The sequence below is a fragment of the Budorcas taxicolor genome, chromosome 11 (genome assembly GCF_023091745.1).
Source record: "Budorcas taxicolor isolate Tak-1 chromosome 11, Takin1.1, whole genome shotgun sequence".
Classification (NCBI taxonomy): Eukaryota; Metazoa; Chordata; class Mammalia; order Artiodactyla; family Bovidae; genus Budorcas; species Budorcas taxicolor.
In genome coordinates this window covers 134,371,746-134,392,770 of record NC_068920.1, presented here as the reverse complement: position 1 = coordinate 134,392,770, position 21,025 = coordinate 134,371,746, and the positions used below count along the sequence as shown (strand labels likewise).

The 21,025-nt window shown below is 46.5% G+C and overlaps 2 protein-coding genes across 2 annotated transcripts in view; one reads left to right on the top strand and one right to left on the bottom strand.

Annotated features, from left to right (window-relative positions):
• The first annotated feature begins 408 nt into the window (after nucleotides 1-408).
• FAM228A (family with sequence similarity 228 member A) lies at nucleotides 409-13,141 on the top strand. The gene is made up of 9 exons (XM_052649686.1): nucleotides 409-501; nucleotides 2,758-2,826; nucleotides 3,769-3,960; nucleotides 6,032-6,112; nucleotides 7,640-7,727; nucleotides 7,846-8,002; nucleotides 10,885-11,029; nucleotides 11,727-11,869; nucleotides 13,084-13,141. Exons 1-9 carry the CDS (start codon nucleotides 409-411, stop codon nucleotides 13,139-13,141), a joined length of 1,026 nt encoding a protein of 341 aa, XP_052505646.1.
• A 710-nt stretch (nucleotides 13,142-13,851) lies between these two features.
• Nucleotides 13,852-21,025, bottom strand: part of ITSN2 (intersectin 2) — an 84,640-nt gene continuing 77,466 nt past the window's right edge. Inside the window, exons 33-39 of the mRNA XM_052648268.1 lie at nucleotides 20,163-20,330; nucleotides 19,548-19,763; nucleotides 18,845-18,966; nucleotides 18,149-18,231; nucleotides 15,639-15,722; nucleotides 15,065-15,238; nucleotides 13,852-14,603 (exon numbers count right to left, since the gene is read on the bottom strand). Of these exons, the coding sequence (XP_052504228.1) occupies nucleotides 14,446-14,603; nucleotides 15,065-15,238; nucleotides 15,639-15,722; nucleotides 18,149-18,231; nucleotides 18,845-18,966; nucleotides 19,548-19,763; nucleotides 20,163-20,330 (1,005 nt within the window). The 3' untranslated portion in view covers nucleotides 13,852-14,445. The remainder of the gene's footprint in view (nucleotides 14,604-15,064; nucleotides 15,239-15,638; nucleotides 15,723-18,148; nucleotides 18,232-18,844; nucleotides 18,967-19,547; nucleotides 19,764-20,162; nucleotides 20,331-21,025) is intronic.

The following is a 21,025-nucleotide window of genomic DNA, read 5'->3' as shown; positions in this document are numbered from 1 at the left end:
AAGAGGGGTTGGGGTTTAAACAGAGTGCTTTAGCTTGTTTTTAGAAGGCGCTCCCTTTCCCCCTGCCAGAACGGTCAGTCCCCTGTGCCGGTTCCTGGATGGCCCTGAGCTCGAGGTCGGCGGCAGGGAGCAGCCAGGCCCGCGACCACTCCAGCAGCTGCTCCGCTGTGAGGCCCAGGCGGACCCTGAGGTGTTGCCTGGCTGGGTCCGCAAGGCCGTAGGTCGGGGAGCCTAACTAGTCACCCACTTGGAGAAACAGGTTTAGGGGCGCGGGAGGATTTTTTTGTTTTACTTAACCGAGACTATGAAGTGTTTAACCGCTCTCTGAGCTCAAAGACCTACACTTTTTCAACTGGACTTGCCTATCTCCTCAATTTATTCTTTCTCCCCTCAGGGATGGTATTATATATGGCTGCCACAAAAATGTCCAACTGTGGTAAACATTTTGGGCCTGAACAATTAGAAAAGTGGCCAGAACCCGAGTCAGTCACGTTGATGGAGGTAAAATTATATGGCATTTAGGGGCCTGTCTTTTGGTGATGGGGCATAAATCCCTTGAAATTAAGATCTGTTGTGTCTTAATCACAGTTGTTTTCCCCAGAACTAGAACAGCACCTGGCATAGACTTGGTGCTTAAGAAATTCATCCAGTGGGAAGGGCAGGGGGCGGGGGTCACATTTGGCCCAGGGTGGTCATCCTGTTTCCTGTGGTAGGCAGGGTGAGGACGGCCACAGGGCAGCAGTGCGTAAACACAGGGGTCCCAGAGCTGCCCTGCAGGAGAGCAGGGGAGGCCCGGCCTAGGCTTGCAGTTACTTCATGACACTTCAGGATCTGGTAAAGCAATGATTTTCTCATAAAGAAAGTTTCATTATTTTATAGAGAAGTTCTTGGATATTTCCTCTGTTTCACCCCTTTTACTGTAGTAGCAGTAAGAGTGGTGAGATTGTGTGTGTGTGCATGAGTGTACATGCATGGAAAATACAGACTTCAAAGGTGCTGCTAGAAATGATTAACATCCTCATATTTTCTGACAAAATCACCAAGAGGGAGCTGTTAAAACAAAAACTATTTTCTTTAAAAACAAAAGTTGGTTTGCAAATCTGCATATAACCAATAGTATGTATAACATTTGCTAATAGTGTCAATAGGATGGCTAAAAAATTGATTTCCCAAGATGATTGTCAGTGTATGTTTCTACTTCTTCAGATTAATAGATTGATTATTCTAAATTTGTATTGTATTAGGGGAAAACATTTAATTGTTTTACATGATTTTTCAATTATCATCTTAAAATAAGTTTAAGAAGGCTTTATTTTAAAGCAAGAGTCTGTTCATATTATCAGGAGAGTTTTATTTTGGAGAAGACCCTAGTAGCTGTCCAAATATCATTTTAGATTTCATGCAAAGCTGTTAGATATACAAGTAAAAATACAACTGTCCCTTTCAAGATTTCTGTTATTCACAGAGTTGGTGTTTGAGTGTGGGGTTTAGTTCATTTTGATGCACTCACTGTGACAGAACTGAAAGCAAAGCCAGAGATTGAATAACATAGTTTTAAGAATCTGTATCACTTTACAGTAGATAATTCTTTTAGGTAACAGCACTTCTCTTACAGATACTTAATTTTTATTGCTTTTCCATTTGTTCCTACTTACTTCTGTAAGAGTAAAGGCTGGAAGATCAGTTCATAGTGATCCAAATGAAAAGCCCTAGAGTAAGGATTTAAGTGCATTAACTTTACCCAAACTCATAATGGAAATAGCTAGTCCCTAAATGTAAAACCATCTTGGTTCTTAGCCAGGAGTTCTCAACTAACTGGCTCTAGTCCAGTCAAACTAAGTCAAACTTCTGCAGTTTTGACTTATAAGGAGGTTATAACTTATAAAGAGACCTAGCAGAAGTCAGGGAACTTCAAGGGCTTTTAAAACATACCCACAGACTGCCTGTAAAGAGGCTTCATCTTATAGTTGTTCAGTCACTAAGTTGTGTCTTACTCTTTGTGACCCCATGGACTGCAGCACACCAGGCTTCCCTGTCCTTCACTGTCTCCTGGACTTTGCCCAAACTCGTCCTTTGAATTGGTGATGCCATCCAACTATCTCAACTTCTGTCACCCTCTTCTCCTGCCCTCAATTTTTCCCAGCATCAAGGTCTTTTCCAATGAGTCGGCTCTTCGCATCAGGTGGCCAAAGTATTAGAGCTTCAGCTTCAGCATCAATCCTTCCAATGAATATTCAGGGTTGATTTCCTTTAGGATTGACTGGTTTGATCTCCTTGCAGTCCAAGGGACTCTCAAGAGTCTTCTCCAGCACCACAATTCAAAAGCATCAATTCTTTGGTGCTCAGCCTTCTGTATGGTCCAACTCGTAAATCCATGCATGACTACTGGAAAAACCATAGCTTTGACTATATGAACCTTTGTCAGCAAAGTGATAACTCTGCTTTTTAATACACTTTCTTGGTACTTTAAAAATCATGGTGTGATGTAAGAGATTTGTTTCAAAATAATCTAGTAGAGGGCAGGGGAGTGAGTAGGTATTAAGATGAAATAAGATTGACTGAATTGATCGTTGTTGAACCTGGGTGATGTGTTCATGGAGAATTGTGTTTGAAAATTTCCATAATAAAATGTTACAAAATGTGTTTTGAGGTACAGATGTTAGATTCACATTCAAATTATTGGTAAAATACATTGAGTTTTGTCACAGGCTTGTTTATTCAGGATCCACATCTTAATATTTAATTCTATAATTTTAGGCATTAGCCAGAGAAGACATTGATGAAGCTGTATATGCAATATTATTTAGAGAAAATTGTATTACAAAGGTAAGAGTGGGCTACAGAGTGGATTCTAAGTGTGTTCTAGATAAGCAAGAGTGATATAGAGCAGTGTGGCAAAGAAGATGTTACCATGTCAGAGAGAGTCATTTTTTCTGGGAGAATGAACCTCCTTTGAATCACCCATTGATACTACATAGATCTAAGCTGGTGCTCTCTCCTTGTAGGATCACCAAGAGGTCAGGTTTCCCAGATTTATCCTTAAGGGATCTGAGAGACTGTTCTAACTACTCCTCTGGTACTGAATAGAAATTTTTCCTAGAACTTACCTCTCTCTCTTATGTTCCCACATCACAGTGGGGAGCTATAAAGCCACAAGAAATGAATTAATATTTAAGGGTAATGACCAATCACTACTGATCATCGCTATGGAATTAATAAATTTAAGGAGGTTTTCATCTCAATGAAAGGGATTGGAATTTGGTAAATAATACTTGAACATTTGTACTGTGACATAGTTTATAAAGGAGGTTCACATATATATTCTCACATGAGCCTCAAAAGACGAAGGTGGGTTTACCCTCAGAGAGAAAGAGGTGTTGAATCAAGTCTGGTGCTCTTATTCCTCTACCACTTGTATCACAGACTTTACTGATGATAAAGGCTGGAGATGAGGAATGGTGACAAGGCAATGCTTTGAATCCTGAAAAGAAGCACAGTTTCCTGAGTTAGGAAGTGTTTGGATGTGGTTTGGTCTGGAGGCACTGTTGTGGTGTAGAACTGTCCGTGGGTTCTGCATGCTCTATGCTCTCAGGTTCTCTTTCTGAACTTTATTCTGTTCTTTGATTATCTTATTCTATGACTTGGCAGCCTAAATGTGCTGAGAGCTTAGGAGTGGGAACAAGTGTCCCCCCCAACTTATTCAGATTAAAATAAATGTAAAACCTCTTAGTAACTTGTTTTCTTTCCTTGTTTGTATCACTTCATTAGAGATTGGATGTGTATTTTCAGCATCTGGATGCTTTTAAGGAAAGAAGGAAAGAGCTGTTGCATAAAAAATGGACTGAGAATGTTGCAAAGCCTCTTCAGCAGAGAATTATGGAAAAAGTAATTTCATATAAAGCGTTGGAGAAAAAAAAACAAGAGAATTTTGAATATTTTTTAAAGCACACAAATAAAACGGTACTGAGAATTTTTTTAATGAAATATTATTTGAAAATTTGGGCTGTTATTTTTATTGATTATGCAGATTCTCAAATTTGTTTTTGTATCTAAGATGAAGTCATGGAACTGTAAAACAGCCTACTACATTTTAAAATCCAAAGTTTAAGGTAGAGGGAACAGAAGTGTTTATTTGGAACTAGATAATGCTTTTTGGTGATTGTTAATAATATAACAGGGGCTTAAACCATAAGAACATTTATTGGTTACTCAATAAGAAACAGAAGGGTTGGTGGTCGCACGGTGGGTTCTGGAAGTCTAACAATGTCATTAATAACCCAGTTTTGTTTTGTTTTTTTCCTGTTCTGATATCCTGAGTATTTTCAGTCTGTGCCCATCATCCTCACATTTGTAAGCACGTTTGGTTTCTTATAGCTCTGGCATTAGGCAGGAAGAAAGGGTGAGAAATGATATCTGGGGGCCCTTTTCTTAAATCTCATCCTTTGATCAGGAAGCAAAAAGTCCTCAGAAGCTCCTAGCAAATTTCCCTGGTTTATTGTCCATAAACCAGGTCACATCAGAAGTCCTAGCTAAAAGCAGAGCTGGGCAGGTGTGTGTGGCTTTCCAGTCTCTTTAGTATGTTGTGGGTGAAGGAGAAGGGGACTGTTCCATGGCTATTGAGTTAGCAACTATTAGGTGAACGGACCACCAGTTTCTATCCTCTGTTCTTCAGTTTTATTAAATAAGAACAAATTTTAGCTTCTTCTATGGGAGATTTTTCTCTTTTTAACTTTGAAATCAAGACCCTCTTTTGAAATTGAGGCCCACCTAAATTTCCACGTATTCAGCGGAGATGTAGAGCAATGTGACTGGAATATTAGAGAGGCGAACTGAACTGAAGTATATTTAATGAGCAGAATTTCTGGATGTGTACACTAAATACATCTTCCTAAACACCCTAAGAGGCAGAGCTCAAGGGCAGATCCAGGTCACTTTGAAACAAAGTGCAAAATCTTACAAGCATGTGCAAAAATGTGATTGCACAAGCATACCATGGGAAAGCCGTGCCTTAGAAAAACTATGTGTTGAAGTCAAGTGATTTAAAATGACAGTAAATTCAATGTGAGTCAGCCGTGTGAGCTGGCTTCCAAGAAATCATCCAAGCTTTTAGGCAGTATTGAGAGGCACTGCTCTGAGTGGGAAACGTTGGGTCCAGCCTGTCCACCCACGGACAGTTACCAGTTACAGAACCTTTAGAAAAGGGTGGAGGCTTGACAACACTTCACAGGAGGAAAAGTGGAAAAAAGCATACAGCAAGTTTAGCCTAGGGAAGAGATGACACGAAGGGAAATGAAATCTTTAAGTGTGTATTGTAAAAGGCTGACATGTGGATGAAGAGTAGATGTATTTTGTGTTGCTTCATGGGGAGAACTGGCAGTGACAAGGCAGACTTCACCTCTGTTCTAAGGACAAGCTTCCTAGTGGTTAGAATGACCAAGAGAGTATCTGCCTAATGGAGCAGAGCTGTGCTGTGCTTAGTTGCTCAGTTGTGTCTGACTCTTTGCGACCCCATGGACTGTAGCCCACCAGGCCCTTCTGTCCATGGGGATTCTCCAGGCATGAATACTGGAGTGGGTTGCCATGCCCTCTCCAAGGGATCTTTCCAACCCAGAGATCAAACCCAGGGTCTCCTGCATTGCTGGCGGATTCTGTACCATCTAAACCACCAGGGAAGCCCAAGAATACTGGAGTGGATAGTCTGTCCCTTCTCCAGGGGATCTTCCTGAAATTGAACTGGGATCTCCTGCACTGCAGGTGGATTCTTTACCAGCTGAGCTACCAGGGAAGCCCTCATGAAGCAGAAGTTCCTCAAATAAGGCTAGTGGGTGACTTGAGACTAAAGCTGGATGATTGCTTCTTCCAGAAGGTGGTGGACTCTCAGTGCAGTCCAGATTACTTCTAAAGTTTCTCTGAACCCTTTGAATCTATGATTTTATATAAAAAATGGAATAAAGTATTTCACTTTCTTGAATCTTGCAAAAACACACTTGTATGTAGTGGTTTGCTCTTAAGCATACTTTTTTGTTTAAAGGAAATTATATTTGGAGACTTTTATGATCCTGAAGTATACAATCCTTTTTATATGACAAAAAAGGACCCAAATTATGGAAAGGTAAGTACATTACCTATTATTATCTATTTATTCTTAGAAGCTCTGGGGTTGGGGAAAACCCGGTTGTTTTAGAAGTCTTACAGTTTTTCTGCATTCACTTAAAAAAAATCCACAAAAGCATTTCCCCTGAGTTTTAGATTAAGAATCCAAAGTAATTTTGACCACTTGGAAATGAACATTGTGAAAAAGGCACATGCATGTGTGTGATCATTTATTTGATCATTCATTGCTCTGTCCACTCACATTCAGCAAACCAGAAGCCCAGGAGGTTGGGGAGGGTAAGTGGACAGTGAATGTGACAGGAGTGTCACAGAACCAGCGCAGAGAGAGCTCCTTCATAGAAGAGGTGGATGGAGGGATGCAGGAAAGGCTGTCCAGGAGCCAGTAGTTGAGCTTGTAATGCATCTTCACATTTTACACTGACAATATAGGTATTAACATTTTGAGATGTAGGTTTCATGTCTTTTACTCTTGCGTAGCAGAAGTGGCCACCTGATCTCTGAAGAGGAAAGTGATTTATTTTTGCTTCTCTCTGAAAACTAAGGCAGGTCATGGTTGTGAAGATAGGAAGGTCTTTTTGGCTCTGGGGGACTCACTGAGTATTCTGTTGGGGAGTCATTATGCTGTTCCCTCATTCAGTGGCTGTTGTCCTTGCAAATTGCATCGGGTCAAGATCAAGTGTCTGGGGAAGTAAAAGGGGGGAATAGTTTTTCTGTCTAAAGCCTATACTCAGGATGCGGAGGGAGGGAGAAAACCACCTTCCTCCACGGCCTCTGTAGCTGGCCCTTGACCTCAGCTTGTGCTGTTCTCCTGCCCTTTGGTTCTCACAGGCCCTTGGAGACCAGTGGTCAGCCCTCAAGGAGTGCCCTTCCTCCCAAGCTAGCTTAGAGCTCTGCCTTGTGCTCCTAGGGCTTCCCTGGTGGCTCAGACGGTAAAGCGCCTGCCTGCAGTGCGGGAGACCTGGGTTTGATCCCTGGGTTGGGAAGATACCCTGGAGAAGGAAATGGCAACCCACTCCTGTACTCTTGCCTGGAAAATCCCATGGATGGAAGAGCCTCAAAGGCTATAGTCCATGGGGTCGCAGAGAGTCGGACGTGACTTCACTTCACTTTCTTTCTTTTTGTGCTCCTAAAGCAGCCAAGCTGATGCCTCTCACGACGAGGTAGTTGTTATGCTTGATTTGTCTGTTCTAGACTGAGAGGTTCCTGAATACAGGACCCCACTGGGAGGCAGCCACCCCTGCAGTTGCATCAGCAGATACTTATTGCCTGATGCATTTATACTGTAGAACTCTTAACAGGAGTGTGTGTGTCTTCTTGGGTGGCCCTTGGTCCATTCAGCCACTTAAGGCCCAGTGAAATATTCTTGGGTGAGGTGGGTGGCATTTATGCCTCCCTTGCTCTGTATGACATTACCCCTGGGTCCTTGTTCTCAGCTGCTTTAGCGTATAGTAAGGCTACACTCAAACGCTTCAGACAGATTTAAAACAAATTGTACTTGGATCCTCAGAGAGTCATTTTCTCGCAGGTCGTGGTCCCACCATTCTGTGATCCTCTGTTTAGAAGACAGCAAGAGATAGATGAAGAGCAGAGAGCTATTTTTCAGTACACGACAGGTACTTTGTGATCAGGGGGCTTCATCTTTAGAGACTTCAATTCTTGAGTGATCTCCTACCCCAAGGGTGACTGGAGCTGACCTTAAGGGTGTTGATTTAGATTTTTATCTTCCTATAGGAAAACGATGTACCTTAAAAGAATTTAAAGAGCTAGAGAAGGCCAGGCAGTATGCCAGACTGCCCCAGTTCACGTTCAGTCTCCACAGCATGGTTTCAAAGGAGAGGCCCAAAGCCTCTGCGAGGCCTGTGGGAAGCAAAACACATAGCAAACACAGGTAAAGGTCTTTTTGCTGTGTCCGGAGTTTGGCCTGTACGGCATGTCATACAGCTGGAGTCACACAGCATGTAGCCTTTTCAAGATTTTACTTTCATTTTTAAAGGCTGTTCTCACAGGATTAAGAATGTTAGGTTGGCAGATATTTTCTTTCAACATATATCCCTGTCTTTTGCTCTTAAAATTGCCCATCCTACTGTTGTTCTTTTGGAGACAGTTATCTTTTTATCTGGATGCTTTTAACACTTTCTTGTTGTCTTTGATTTTCAGTAGTTTTCTATGATGTCCCTAGGTGTGGATTTTTTTTTTTTTAAATCTACTTGACATTTATGGGTCTTTTTTTATCTGTAAAGTGATGTCTTCAGTCAGTTCAGGGAGGTTTTCATTCATTTTCTCTTTGATTGCTACCTCTGCCATATACTCTGTTTTCTTTCTGGAATTCCAGTTAAATGTATTTTAGATTGTCTCACTGTAACCTCCCTGTCTCTTACCCTTTCTTGTGTTATTTCCAAGTTGCTCCAAATTTAATTCTAGGTATTTTTACTCTTTATCTCTTCAGTTGTATCTAACCATCTGTTGTTAAATCCATCCATTGAGTTTTTATTTTCAATTTTTAAAATTTTATAGTTCAAGCATCTTATTTTGTTCCTTTTCAGGTAAGTTTTGAGGAAGGCTGTGGAGATCCTCAGGGCCTGGAGGATCTCCACCCCCGATGGGGGAACCTATTTCCAGTGCCCTGGTTTGACTTTCCCCTATCCCCAGGGAGGGGATTTGTTCAGAACGAGGTTAACTACCCGCTTTCCAGGACAGCACCAGGCCTGAGAGGGAAGATCTGCCAAAGGGACGCTGGGAGCACGGAGGAATCAGTCTCTGCTACCTGATGCTGAGCAAAGCTCCCAGGGGAGAAGTAGCCAGACTGAAGGCTCCCTCTGAAAGGACTGTTTCCTCTCTGGAAGAATCGTTCCACTGCTGTCCAGCGACTTTAAAATAGGAATTTTGTGGGGCTTGGAGGGGGTGAATTTTTTTTATTTTCTCTTAAGTTGTTGTAGTAGGAGCATTGGCCTTTGCAAACTTTCTACAGAAAAAGGAAAAAAAGCAGCTGCCATGTCTGTCATGTTCTCTTGGTGTTTCCTTTTTGTCCCCCATCTTGAGTTTTGCTGGAATGAACAACACTGCTTTGTTTCTGCTTTCCTGTGATTTGAAAGTTTTGTGTTCTATTTCTGGTTTCATGGTTTCTTTACAAATTTTAGCGAATATTTTTATTTAAACATCAATAATTATATAACTCCTCATCCCCTAGCAAGGCAAAGCCTTTATATTGCTTTATTTCCTCATCTCCCCTCTCTGGCTCCTCAGCCTTTATAGACGGTCATATTTCTTTAGTTGATATTCTGCCTTTGGGTCTGTCTCTTCCGATGGACCCTCCACCTCATAGCCGGAGGAACCTCTTCAAACTGATCAACCAAACTGAAAACCTTTAGTAGATTCCCATAACCATTCCAATAACATCCAGCCCAACTAGCACATAAGTGCTCTCTGGGCTGTGTTACCTTTTCTAGCTTTGTCTAAAAAAATCCCCTCTCTCTAAAGAAAAGAAATATGACAAAGCACAGAAATATTTGGATCAAGTCAGCACTTGGCGGATTATCACCTGGCTTTTTCTCTGCTCCCCTTTCTGCCTCTTCTCTCTGCCAGCAAGCTCCCTGAGGGCAGGGGTTGCTAATGTATCTTGGTATTCCCAGCACTTAGCTGGAAGATAGCAGATGAGGAGTCAGTACTTGTGGGATGAATGAATGAAGGGAGGAGTGGAGGCGAAGGTGATTTCCCTAGAGAGGCCTTGGCTTCCCGGGCAGGAATGAGACAGCCCTGGGAAACCTTCCGAGAGGATGCACCTGCGGGTGCCTCAAGTTGCTATTCAATAAAGTAATAAAAGGACTTAAGAGTGAGGTAGCTTTGTTAGTCAGAGACAGTTTGATCACAAAAAGCGGAGTCCTTCTCAACTTGATAAAAAAGGGAAGGGGGCCTGGGTATGTTAGAAAGCACCCATCTCTCATGGAAGCCAGTGTCTCCATCTGTTCAGACTGCGATAACAGGAGCTGAGACTGGATGGCTTATAAATGACAGAAATATATTTCTCTCGGTGGAGGCAGGGAAGTTCAAGATCAAGGTGCTGGCAGATTCAGAGTCTGGTGAGGACTGGCTTCCTGATTCAGACACTGAATCTTCTCACTGGTGGAAACGGTGACGGAACTCTCAGGCCTGTTTCACAAGGTCATTAATCCCATTCAGGAGGGCTCTGCCCTCATGACCTATCATCTCCCAAAGGCCCCACCTCCTAATACCATCACTTTGGGGGTGGGGTTTCAATATGTGAATTGTGAGGGGACACAGACTACAGCAGTCAGAAAGATAGCCAGGCTGCTTAAAGTACCACAAGGTCACTCCTTGCTTCTCTGGGACTTGATGGATGATGGATGTGTGTCATCTATCATAGCTTCTCTTTGTGAACCTGCTTCATTTCTCTTTCTCTGCTTTCTTGTGCATGTCCTGGAAAATGGATGCCCTGGTTATGCCTTTCTGGTTTGAGCCCTCTGAGGCTGCCTGGAGCTCCTCTGTCCCAATTACAACTCTGAGGACTGAAGCTCTGGGTCTCAGGCCTCAGCTACAGCCGCAGAAGGTCACATGACTCACTGCCTAAGGATGGAGCCGGCAGGGGTGTGGGTGGGGGGCAGACTGATCAACAGCCACCAAGTGATGTTTTCTCAGTCTCTCATTTTCATAGAGTGAGTGCTGAGTTCACTAACTTAATTTTCAGGCAATTATTGAATGATACAATTCTATTTATACTGAGTTGAGATCATTTTCTTCTACTATTCTTTACAGTCCTGAAAAGCTTGTCTGTGCAGAAGAGAAATTTCCACCTTATAAGGTGAAAATGACTAGTGATGTAAATCAAACTGTTTTTGAAAGACGGTTTTATTCCTCGAAGATCAGCCAGGAGAGTAAAAGGCATGAGAAGAAGGGCCTGGTGAGCAGAGATTGTGGGGGTGGTGCAGGGTGGGGATGGTACAGCTGTGTAACACCCACCAGAGAGCACTGACAGACCCCTCCCTCTCAGAGACTCCAAGGGCAGAGCAGGCGGTGGCCAAAGAAGGGGCTGAAAGAGGTGGCAGAGGAAGTGGTAGGGTCTCCCCGAGCTCAGTTCTGTTGCAGAGACGGGTTTCCTTCCACAGGACAGCCTTGGGTGAAGGCACTCAGAAAAGGGGCAGGTTGCGGGGCCCTGGGCCCCACTGTCGGGGGTCAGATTGTGTCCTTCATAAGGGGAGAGACCACCTGCTCAGAGGGGATCTGCCCGCTAAGGTTTCCTCAGCTCTTTTTTTCTGAGTTTTTGCTCTCCTTCCATTTTCCTACCATTTACTACTTATTACATCCAAACTAGACCAGATATTTTTTCTTCATAGTTTAGTCACAATAGGTGGGAATCTTTTGAAATGAAATTTATACTTAAAAAATTAGGGCAAAATGATAGATAAGATATATAAAAGGCATAGACAGGCAGGCGAGTTCCATGCGCAGATTTCCTGCCCAGAGCTCGCAGCCCCAGGGCACAGCTGAGCGCTCAGCCTATCCCCCTGAAGCTGCCTGGAAGATGTCAGCTGGGATGGGCCGGGAAGTTCCTTCCTGTCCTTCCCCACCCTTCACCCAACTCTTCTCTTCTCCCACAGGCTTTAGGAACCGGACAGCACAGACCCCACTCCTGGGCGGCAGGAGAAGGCTGGCAGAGGCGCAGGTCACAGCCCGTGGACAGAAGAGTGATGACCGCAGAGGTCCTGGGGCAGCACCTGGCCGCCTTGCAGCTGGGAGGCAGGTGAGGCAGCCAGGACCAGTGCCCGGGCCATTCGTAATAAATGGTTTCCAGTATCTGTGCAGCAGTTAAAATGCTGCCAACATTTTTTCTCCAGAAATGGAATATTGCGAGGAATGTCCAACTAATAACAGTTACAGTTTATCAAGCTCTGGTTGTGAATCAGGAACTGTGTACTTTGTACTCATTTAAAAGTGTTCCCAGCAAGGTGGTTCCCCTTATGTGAAGCTCAGAGCTTCAGTAACTTGCTCAAGGTCAGCTGCACAGTTTGAAGGCGGCAGTGTCCTCTAGCCCAGGTCTAGTCCCTCAGGTGCCAAGGCACACACTCATTCCCCAGGGCACACGCTCTCCTTGCAGCCACTCAGACTGTGTGATGTCAGTCAGGCTGCTCAGAACCTGGGTCCCCTTTCAGAGGGCACAGCTATCCCGCTTGTCTGCAGGGTACCGTGATACTGAAGAGCACAGGAGGGGCTTTCTGGGCACTCCTCCAGTGTGTGCCCAGTCCTTTCCCGAAGTGTAGGTAATCTCAGGGTGCACCCTCCCTTCCTCGCCTTTCAGAAAATCAGGCTCCTTTGTGTCAGGCGAGAACGTGATTTCTTAAGGAGCAGAGCTGTGTTTCTTGGTCAACAGGGGCGACTGGAGTTGCTGGAAGTACTGACATTAACTATTTTTCTGTAATGTCACAGTCATGTGACTCACCTCCTGCAGGCTCCTGTGTCCTAAATCTGACAAGAACATGGTTCATGTCAGCTGCAGTTCATCACAGTGATAAAGTCCCATAGTCCCAGCTATAAAATTATCCTATAGCTATAGTCACAGCTTTTACACCTGCCTGACCCATCAGTGGCAGCCTTAAGATTTGAAAGTTGGCTGAATATCAACCCACACCTGCTTTCTGATCCAACACAGCTCGACTCCCAGAACCCTGTAAAGATCACCAGGTTGCTCTGCTCAGTGTGGCTGAGCCTGACCAGCCCAGCTTTCTCTGAAGTAAGCAACATACTCAGTTGTCTGGGTTCAGGTACTGAGTGTCTCTTCCTCTGACACTGGGGCATATTTCTTTTAGCCAATCAGTGCCCAGGGTCAATACTGGAATGATGGATTTTTTTTCACTTGAATATTCTGAATTATGTTGTCCAGTTTTTCTTTGTCTGTGATGTTTAGGCAGAAAACAGAGGCTGTGATGGAGGCACATCTGAATCCTTTCTTTCTTCCAGCTTCCAGAGAAGACCTGCTCCCCGAGAAATCAGGCAGGGCTCCTGCAGCCCCACATGACTCCTTCCAAAAGGCAGCTCTTTTCCCGGCTGTAGTCAGTAACCCAGGGATTTAATGTATAACGCCTTCTTTGTTATCAATGTTCAGGACAGATTTTACCCTTCAGAATCCAGAAGCCAAGTAAATGGCTGTGGATGTGGCTCCAACAGGACGGGGAGCAGGAGGAGAGAATGGCGCTTTAGAGTTGGACAGGCCGGGGGGCCTGCTGATGATCCTTAATACTTATGCATTCCCTTCATGGCTGAGTTCCCCCTGAGGTTTCTACTCCGCAAAGCAAGCAGAGGAGATTAAAAGGGGACAGTGTAGCTCCCAGAGACTCAGCCGTCAAAAGAAACGAAACCCTAGAAACAGTAGGTATGTTAACCAGAGTCATACAGCAAGTCAGTGGCAGCCAAGACGAGGCTCTGGGGCTCCTGCCCGCTCTCTCTGCACATTCTGTCCTGGGTGTGTCTCATTGTTGCAGGAAGGAAATTTGGTTTCGTTACAAGCAGTCCCTGAAATCACCTTTTAAAAAGCCCTTTCACATAGACAGTAAATCAGTCAGGCTTTGAAGCTACATTCATAAACTTAGATTTTTATTCTCTTTCTGTACATATTGGCAATGATAAAGCTTAAAGATGCATGTCCTATGACATAACGCAAAACAAGGGATTTACATAAATAATTTATACTTCAGAAAGTTAAAGTTGAAAAATATTTTCCGCATCATTAAGAGTTCACAGTATTTAAAGTAGATCAAGCTTTCTCCCTTAGATTTCAAACTATATTGTCTCAGCAGAGAATGATAACATCTAGTCAGGAATAAAATGCTCAAGTTTCTGTTCCAGTCAGTGCACAAGTGGACACTGTTTCCATAGCAGGCTGTTCCCAAGCTGAGGCTGCAGCGTTTCTTTCCAGTCCTCCTCCTCCTGAGCGGCTGTGACCCAGCAGGGGCCACACGGTGTGGAATGGTTACAGCGTCACCCAAACCACCCACAGTGGACACATTCAACCAAGTGGTAACGTCTGGTGGTCTGATGCCTCATTTCCACATAATACTTTGTATAGCCCTGAAAATGGAAACCTTGGCATCCAAACACAGCCGAACATGTTAACACTAATACAAGGCACTGTGCTATGGGGTTTGGTTTATTTCTAGGAAAGATCGTGTTTGCATAGATTGCGAGCGATTTAGTGTGCAATAAAACAGAGGCCCCAGTGCGCATGGCCTTGTGATGGATGAAGCTGCATGGTGCTCCTCCAGCTCAGGGGCAGCACCGGTTGTCTTCTCCGGCCCCAGCCCAGTGGGCAGATCCCTGAGGCCCCTACAGGAGAGTTTTCTGCTCAAAAAGCTGCAGGTCAAAGCGGACCCAGACCTCCCCAGTGGGGACCTCGTGCAGCAGGAGTCGGCGGGTTGTAGGGCCTTTGCTTTCCTGCTCTGTTCGAATTTTTGCCACTGGAACTTCAGTGCGACCCAGGAAATCTGGTGAACAGACACGAGTGTCAAAAGTCTTTAAAAAACTGTTAAAAAAAACTATCCCAGAAGGAGTGTCTGAAGCAGGATTCATAAAATGTTTGCATCCAAAACAAGTAACTCCTTTTGGTTAATGGCTGTTGGAGACTCAGTGGATGGATACGTGCAGAACAAGGGGTCTGTGTGAAGGAAGCTGCCTGTGGGGACCCCAAGCCTCATTGGTCAGGGAGTGTCTCACCCATTCAGCAGGTGCTAGGAGCACAGCGTTTCCATTAGGTAAGCATGGGTGACGGGATGGGAGACTTGACACATACCTGAGGCCACCCACCCCTTGCCCCCGAGAAGGGGCCCCACCTGTGGCCACTGAGAGCTCTTGAGGGCCATGGGCTGTATCACTGCCCTTAGGCATCCAGACCCCGGATCCTAGTGTGTGTGGGGACCTTCATACCCCTCCCTGAGTTATACTTTACCGTCTGGTGAAAACTGATCTCTGTCAAACATGGTAAGACACAGCACATCCTGATAGAGGTCCTTAATGAAGAACTGGCAGTTAAAATTCCATCTGGGATTTAGTGTGTCCTGGAGGGTTCTGGTGGTGTAGCTCTGGGAGCCCATGCTGATTTCACAGTATGGATTGCTCTTTCCTGAATGAAAAAAACAAAATGTGGCATGTGATGGAGGGGCCTTCCTTGAGCAGAGTGGATATGGTGTTTCTCTATAGACCATGGCCTGTGGTCTCTGTTCCCAATGCTGAGAGCATCATAAACCTGGGGAGGAACCAACTGTGCGGGCTTGAGCAGGGCCACTCCCCACGAGCAGGTGTCAGTGCAGCCTGCTTCCTGCTTTCTCCAACTCAGAAGCACTGAGGAAGGAGGCATCAGTACCCTCTGGGAAAACAGAGGAAGAAGAATTTTGGCCCAATAACCATTTTAGTGGCATTGGAAATACCGACTTTTAAAAAGTGTCCCATTATTCAGTGTACAGAAGAGTCATAAGCAAAGAGCAGGGTTGTTACCACATCTGTTGAGTGAAAGAAGCATTTACCATTTGGTTTACAGGCTTTCAGTTCTGTAGCTTCAATGACATGCACCATCAGACGCCCGATGCCTGAAGACTTCTGAGAGCGGGCTACAAAAGAGGAAGATGAGTGACGTTAATGTCTTCTCTGAGAACACAAACAGTGTAGCTATGGTGCTAAGGTGTACATACAGTCTGTCTTTCTAACCAGCCCCAGCACTTCCCAGCCATGCCTGCCACCTGAGCTGGAACTGGCAGACCAGCATGGGCCTGCTCTGTGCCTCCGCCCAGGCTGTGTCACCTGCTGGGGCACCTGGCAGCCATCTCTGCCTGTGGGCAGCCTACACACTCTTAAACACACAGGTCCAGTCTCACTGTGTATCACAGGCTGCCCGGTTTGCAATTCTGGGTCAGTCATCCCCTCTTCCAGGGCCCATGGTGGAGTGCAGGTTTTTAAAATTCATCCTTGTGTTAACCCCTCAACTGCCTGGCAAGTAGTGATATTCATAACATCATATTATATTCATTCAGCACTTAGAAGCAGCTACCATTTATTGGATACTTACTCTGTGTTGGGCATTTAAATAAGTTATATTATTTAAACTGCAATGTTTACAAGGTAGCTCTTTATAACTGCCATTGTCATATATGAGGAAACGGCGTCTTAGAAATGACTGTAACATGTTTATGTCACAGAGTCTCTAAATGGCAAGGTCAAAACTTAAAATGTCAGGCACCAAAGTCTACTTTCTTCGCCACTCACCGTAATTCCAATTACGTGTAAACACTTTAGCTTATATCTTTTACTTAAGACCTTATTCTATTTAAGGAGGTACTCAAAAACACTTTTAATATGGGGATAAATGAGTTAGTGAACTCAGATTTTCTTGGTAAATGTAGAGATAGTTAAGCTGGGTTTGCTCGTAGGGGTTTAAAAACGAACAAGAAAGCTGCTTGGTGAGCTCCTGACTTTTCAAAACTCAGGGCAAGTAGAACTTTCTCTGTGAGAAGCAGCTCATCCCCGCTGTGTGCCCTCGGCCCAGGAGACCCTTGCATTCAGTCTCCTTGAAGGCGGGGCTGGGCTGTATTCATTTGCAGGCCTGGTTAAGCCTAGCACAGGGCCTGGCACAGAGTAAGTAATCAATAAATGTCTAAGAATTGAACACATGGAGAGTGCATAAACGTACATACAGATATTGCTGTGAAGCAAAACTAATGAAAAACTTTGATTTATCTTTGACCAATTAAGAGATCATTATACGCTTTCTGAAAAGCTTCAATCATTAATTTTTTTCAATAGCAAGACTTTAAAGTACCATTAAAATAGGATTCAGTTAGCAGAAGCCAATTTACACATACCTTTCAGGAGTATGTAACAAAATAAGGGAAACCTGAATAAAAAAACATAAAGAGCTGCAACTCCAGCAGCCAGGAACACAAGTAGGAGGACTGGTCAGGGAAGGGCCTCGTGCCACAGCCTGGTGGGAGATGGGGGTCTTACCAGGGCTCTGCCACCAGGAGAGGACAGGACCAGACAGAGAACCACAGAGAGGACCACAGAGAGAACATGCGGGACTTGGCAGCTGACTAGAGAGGCCTGGGGGAGGGGGGTGTCGGGGGCACGTTTCCAGCGCATGGCCGAGGACAAGAGCTGTCCCCTGAGAGTCTCTGGAGGAGCTACTTCCGGCGGGGGGCGGTGAATTAATCCCACGGGAGGGGTGCAGCAGGCGTGTCGGGAAAGCATGGGCTGGAGAGAGAGCAGACCAGCTGCAACCACTGAAACCACCACAGAAACATGGTGACGTGAGCTGGGGAGGCCCAGAGCCAGGGCAGGACTCACGGGGCACAGTGGGAGGAAGCAGGGCTCAGAGGGAGCCCAGGGACGAAGACTGGGTGCTGGGAGGAGCCTCAGCGTGTCACGGGGGCCTGGGGAGGGAGGGACCTCAATTTCCTGCTGTTGGTTGGGGGGCGGGGGTCACTGGTGTCACGTGAGCAAGTTGTCTACACAGGGTGAGGGGACAGCGAGTGAGGGAGAGGGGGAGACTCAAGGTCCATGACCGGGTGTTGGGAGAGGGAGGATGGGTGGGTCCCCAGCGGGGGCAGGGGTACAGGCTGGGCCAGGGAGGAGGAGCAGGGTGCGGAGGAGCTGATGGGAATCTTCACAGAGGTGAAGTCTGATGGAGCAAAAGGGACCAACAGGAGGTGGGGCTGGTTATGTGAAGGTCAGACCCTTCTGCCTGGAAACAGAAGTGAAGAGTAACTATGCAGGCAGGAGGGGCAGAAACTCTGTATGCCACAGGGGCATCCCGGGGCTTGTGCTGGACAGCCCCTATCTGTGCAGTAGGCACTGGCGGGGCTCAGGAGGCCCCCTGGAGTTTCGAAATGGCTGTGGAGGACGTAAGGGGAGCAAGTCTGGTCTTTCAGGCTGTCCCTGTTTAGCCTCTCTCTGCAGCCTGGGCTCTGAAGTTGGGACCCCACCCAGTCCCCAGGGCACCCTGGTGTGGTGAATTACAGCCCTCCAGGGCACTGCCGACTACCTTGATAGGCCTTCTCCCGCTTCTTCTTTTCCGTGTCGATGTACTGCTCAGACGCGGCCTTGATCTTCTGGACCCAGGCTGTCCTGGAGGAGAAGCAGGGCGCAGCCATCACACACCTCCCTCAGGGTCACTGGAAGCCCCAGAACTCCACACTCGGCTTTGAGAGCTTCCTAATCCTAGACCTAGCATGAATGCAACTGAGGGGCTCGTTTGCTTATTGAGGATCAAGCTGAGAATTTCTAGACAGTTCTTGGTGGCACCAGGCACTTGTCAGGTGCTGGACGCACGGAGATGGAAGATGCAGTGACAGCTGAGCACGGCAAACGACGGGCTCTGGTCACGCAGAGGGGGAGCTGCACCAGTGGACAGCGGGCGGGGGCAGGCATCCCAGACGGAGTACAGAGGATGGGACAGGGGCCTCAGCAGGCGAGGGAGCACAGGCTGCCCCTGAGGGGTCGTGCGGCAGGAAGTGAGGTGTTGGTCTCCCCCTTCAGAAGATCCAGGACAGACCAGAAGCAGGGAAGCGTTAGGGGTGTTCACGGTCACTGGGCAGTCTAAAGCCAGGCCTGCTGGTGGGATTGGTGGAGGCGGGGATGAGGAGGACGGGAGCACAGACAGGAGGTGGGTTATGGCAGAGGTAGAGGTCAGGCTTTCTCCTGGGCCTCAAGGCAGGTCACACACATGGTCGAGACTGACCTCTCGTTAATGTTGTCTGTTCGGAGGGTGTAGACCCGGTCAATGTGAGAGATGTGGAAGACAGGCTCATCGCTGGAAGGGTCTGTGGGCAGTTTCACCAAGGCTTCGTTCAGGAAAATGGGCTGAAAGAATAAGGGCCAAAACACAGGCTGTGAAATGGGTTGGAACCCTCCACCCACCTATGTCCAGAGCCTTGTCTGTCCCGAAGAGTCTTGCTGAGCAGTGGAGAGGACTCTAGCTTCCAGAGTCTTTTACTCAGGAGAAAAGAAACTGCCTCCTGTTTCAGGAAAGTAAGTATCTGGGGTTTATCAGCTGTTACTGAATGGGGACTAGAACGAGTGTCCGTGACTGCTCACGTGACAGGTCTCTCCATAGGCCCTAACACTCAGCCCTTTGCGTCAGCCTTGGTTTCACAGAGAGACCTGATGCTGAATGTGGACGGAGGTGGGACTGCCCATTGTGTTTGCTGGGGAAGAAGCTGGAATCCACAGCTGGGATCTACGGATGCTATCAGAGGGCAGTGAAGGCCTAGCCACTCTAGGCTTCCTCCCTGGGAAGTGACTGACAATGGAGGCATGAGCCATCTGGAGGTAGGTGAAGAGTCCCCTGAGGATGGGAAAGGCCCAGGCCAGGAAGGAAGTAGGCCCTGGAGGGAGAGAAAACACCTCATTATGTGCCTAATGCTAACTGCCAGGACACTTACCGTCTTATACATCTTGAACTGAGCGTTGGACTTCGAGCTGAAAAGCTTCTCGGAGGCCGAGGAGACCGCAAACTGCTTGACCATGTAGGTGAGAAGCAGGAAGTCATTGAAGAGGAACCCGTGCAGCTCCTTGTTGCTCTTGGTCTTGTACAGCTTTCCACTGTGCAGGAGCTTCCGGGGCCCCAGGCAGTTGGTAAGGGAGTTGAAAACCAGTTGCTTAAAGAGAGAAGAAGGTGTCACTTTGCAAGTCCCAGCACCCCTGGCAAGGTCCTGGGCCTGAGGGAGGGGTGGCAGACCTCTCCAGTGGGAATGTGGCTGTAATCATTTACCTTCACACAGAAGCTCCTTACACTTATTTCTCTTCAGAGTTCAGAGTGGCACAGTGAAAAAGATTACTTAGAAACCCACAGAACACTGACTGTACCAGCTGAATTCAAAGAACGCAAAACATAAATCTCTCTATGAAAAAGGACAATGACAACCCAAGAAGGGGGCAGGATGCTGAGTCTGTATGGGTTGAGCTGAGGCGTACTGTCTACACTAGGAGAAGGCATGAGCCTGGTTCCCCACCCAGAGCTTGCCGGGTGGCACCCAGCTCAGGCCTGCAGCCCTCACCTCCGCGAGCCCATCGCACTGCACGTGCGTCTGGATCCACTCCAGTCGGTCTGAATTTTCCTTCTCCCGAACGCCTTCATTCACTTGAGAGCAGAGCTCCTCTGCCCGCTCGAGGGCCAGCTTCAGAGAGGAGTGGTCTACGTGATTCTCTGGGGTGTTCTCCAGAATCTGGAAGAGAGGGGCTGTTTCATGCGGGATGTCTTAAGTCTTCCACCTGCCCCACCAGCCCAGGTGCTGGGTGCTGGGAATACAACAGTGAGCAAGACAGTCGTTCACCCTTGAGAGGCTCAGGGGCCCATGAGTTCTTGGGGAGACAGGTGACTCAGGGACAAGAGGGTGGGCCAGGTGCTACATGGACCAAGTGCCCTGCACTGTGGGTCTCTGTTGGCTCTCTGGCTGGGTCTGGGGGTGGCGGCGGTTAGGGATGCCTCCCTACTTCCTCCCAGTAATCCAGGTGAACCCTCCAGTATAAACTGGCTGTACCTTTGATAAGTGTGTTAATTTTCTGCAGCCATTCATTATGTTTTTGGGGTCACTGATCTTTCTGAAAAATCTGCTGAGAGCAGTGAATCCCCTGCCACAGAATAAAACAATAAAACCATGATGTCAGCATGTAGGGAAATGCACTCATCTCATTCTGAAGTGACTCTACACTCCTTTTCTGAAGGTAAAAGGATAGAGAATGCATCTCTGCGTGGTTGCTTGGAAAAGGGCGGGCCCACCAGTAGACCACTGTTGTCTGGCTTTCTGGGTTCCCGGTACCTCATTCACAGTCCCAAAATGTGAAAAACTCTGAAAGCCTAATGCTTTTTTCATTACTCATTTGGTGGTAAGACCTGACTTAAACTGAAGAGGTGTACTAA

What these genes read in the sequence shown, in the direction of transcription:
- FAM228A (XM_052649686.1), top strand. Translation starts at nt 409, where the DNA reads ATGGCTGCCACAAAAATGTCCAACTGTGGTAAACATTTTGGGCCTGAA. An exon ending in TATTTTTCAGTACACGACAG is followed by an intron (nt 7,728 to 7,845) that starts GTACTTTGTGAT and finishes ATCTTCCTATAG; the next exon opens with GAAAACGATGTACCTTAAAA. An exon ending in GGCATGAGAAGAAGGGCCTG is followed by an intron (nt 11,030 to 11,726) that starts GTGAGCAGAGAT and finishes CTTCTCCCACAG; the next exon opens with GCTTTAGGAACCGGACAGCA.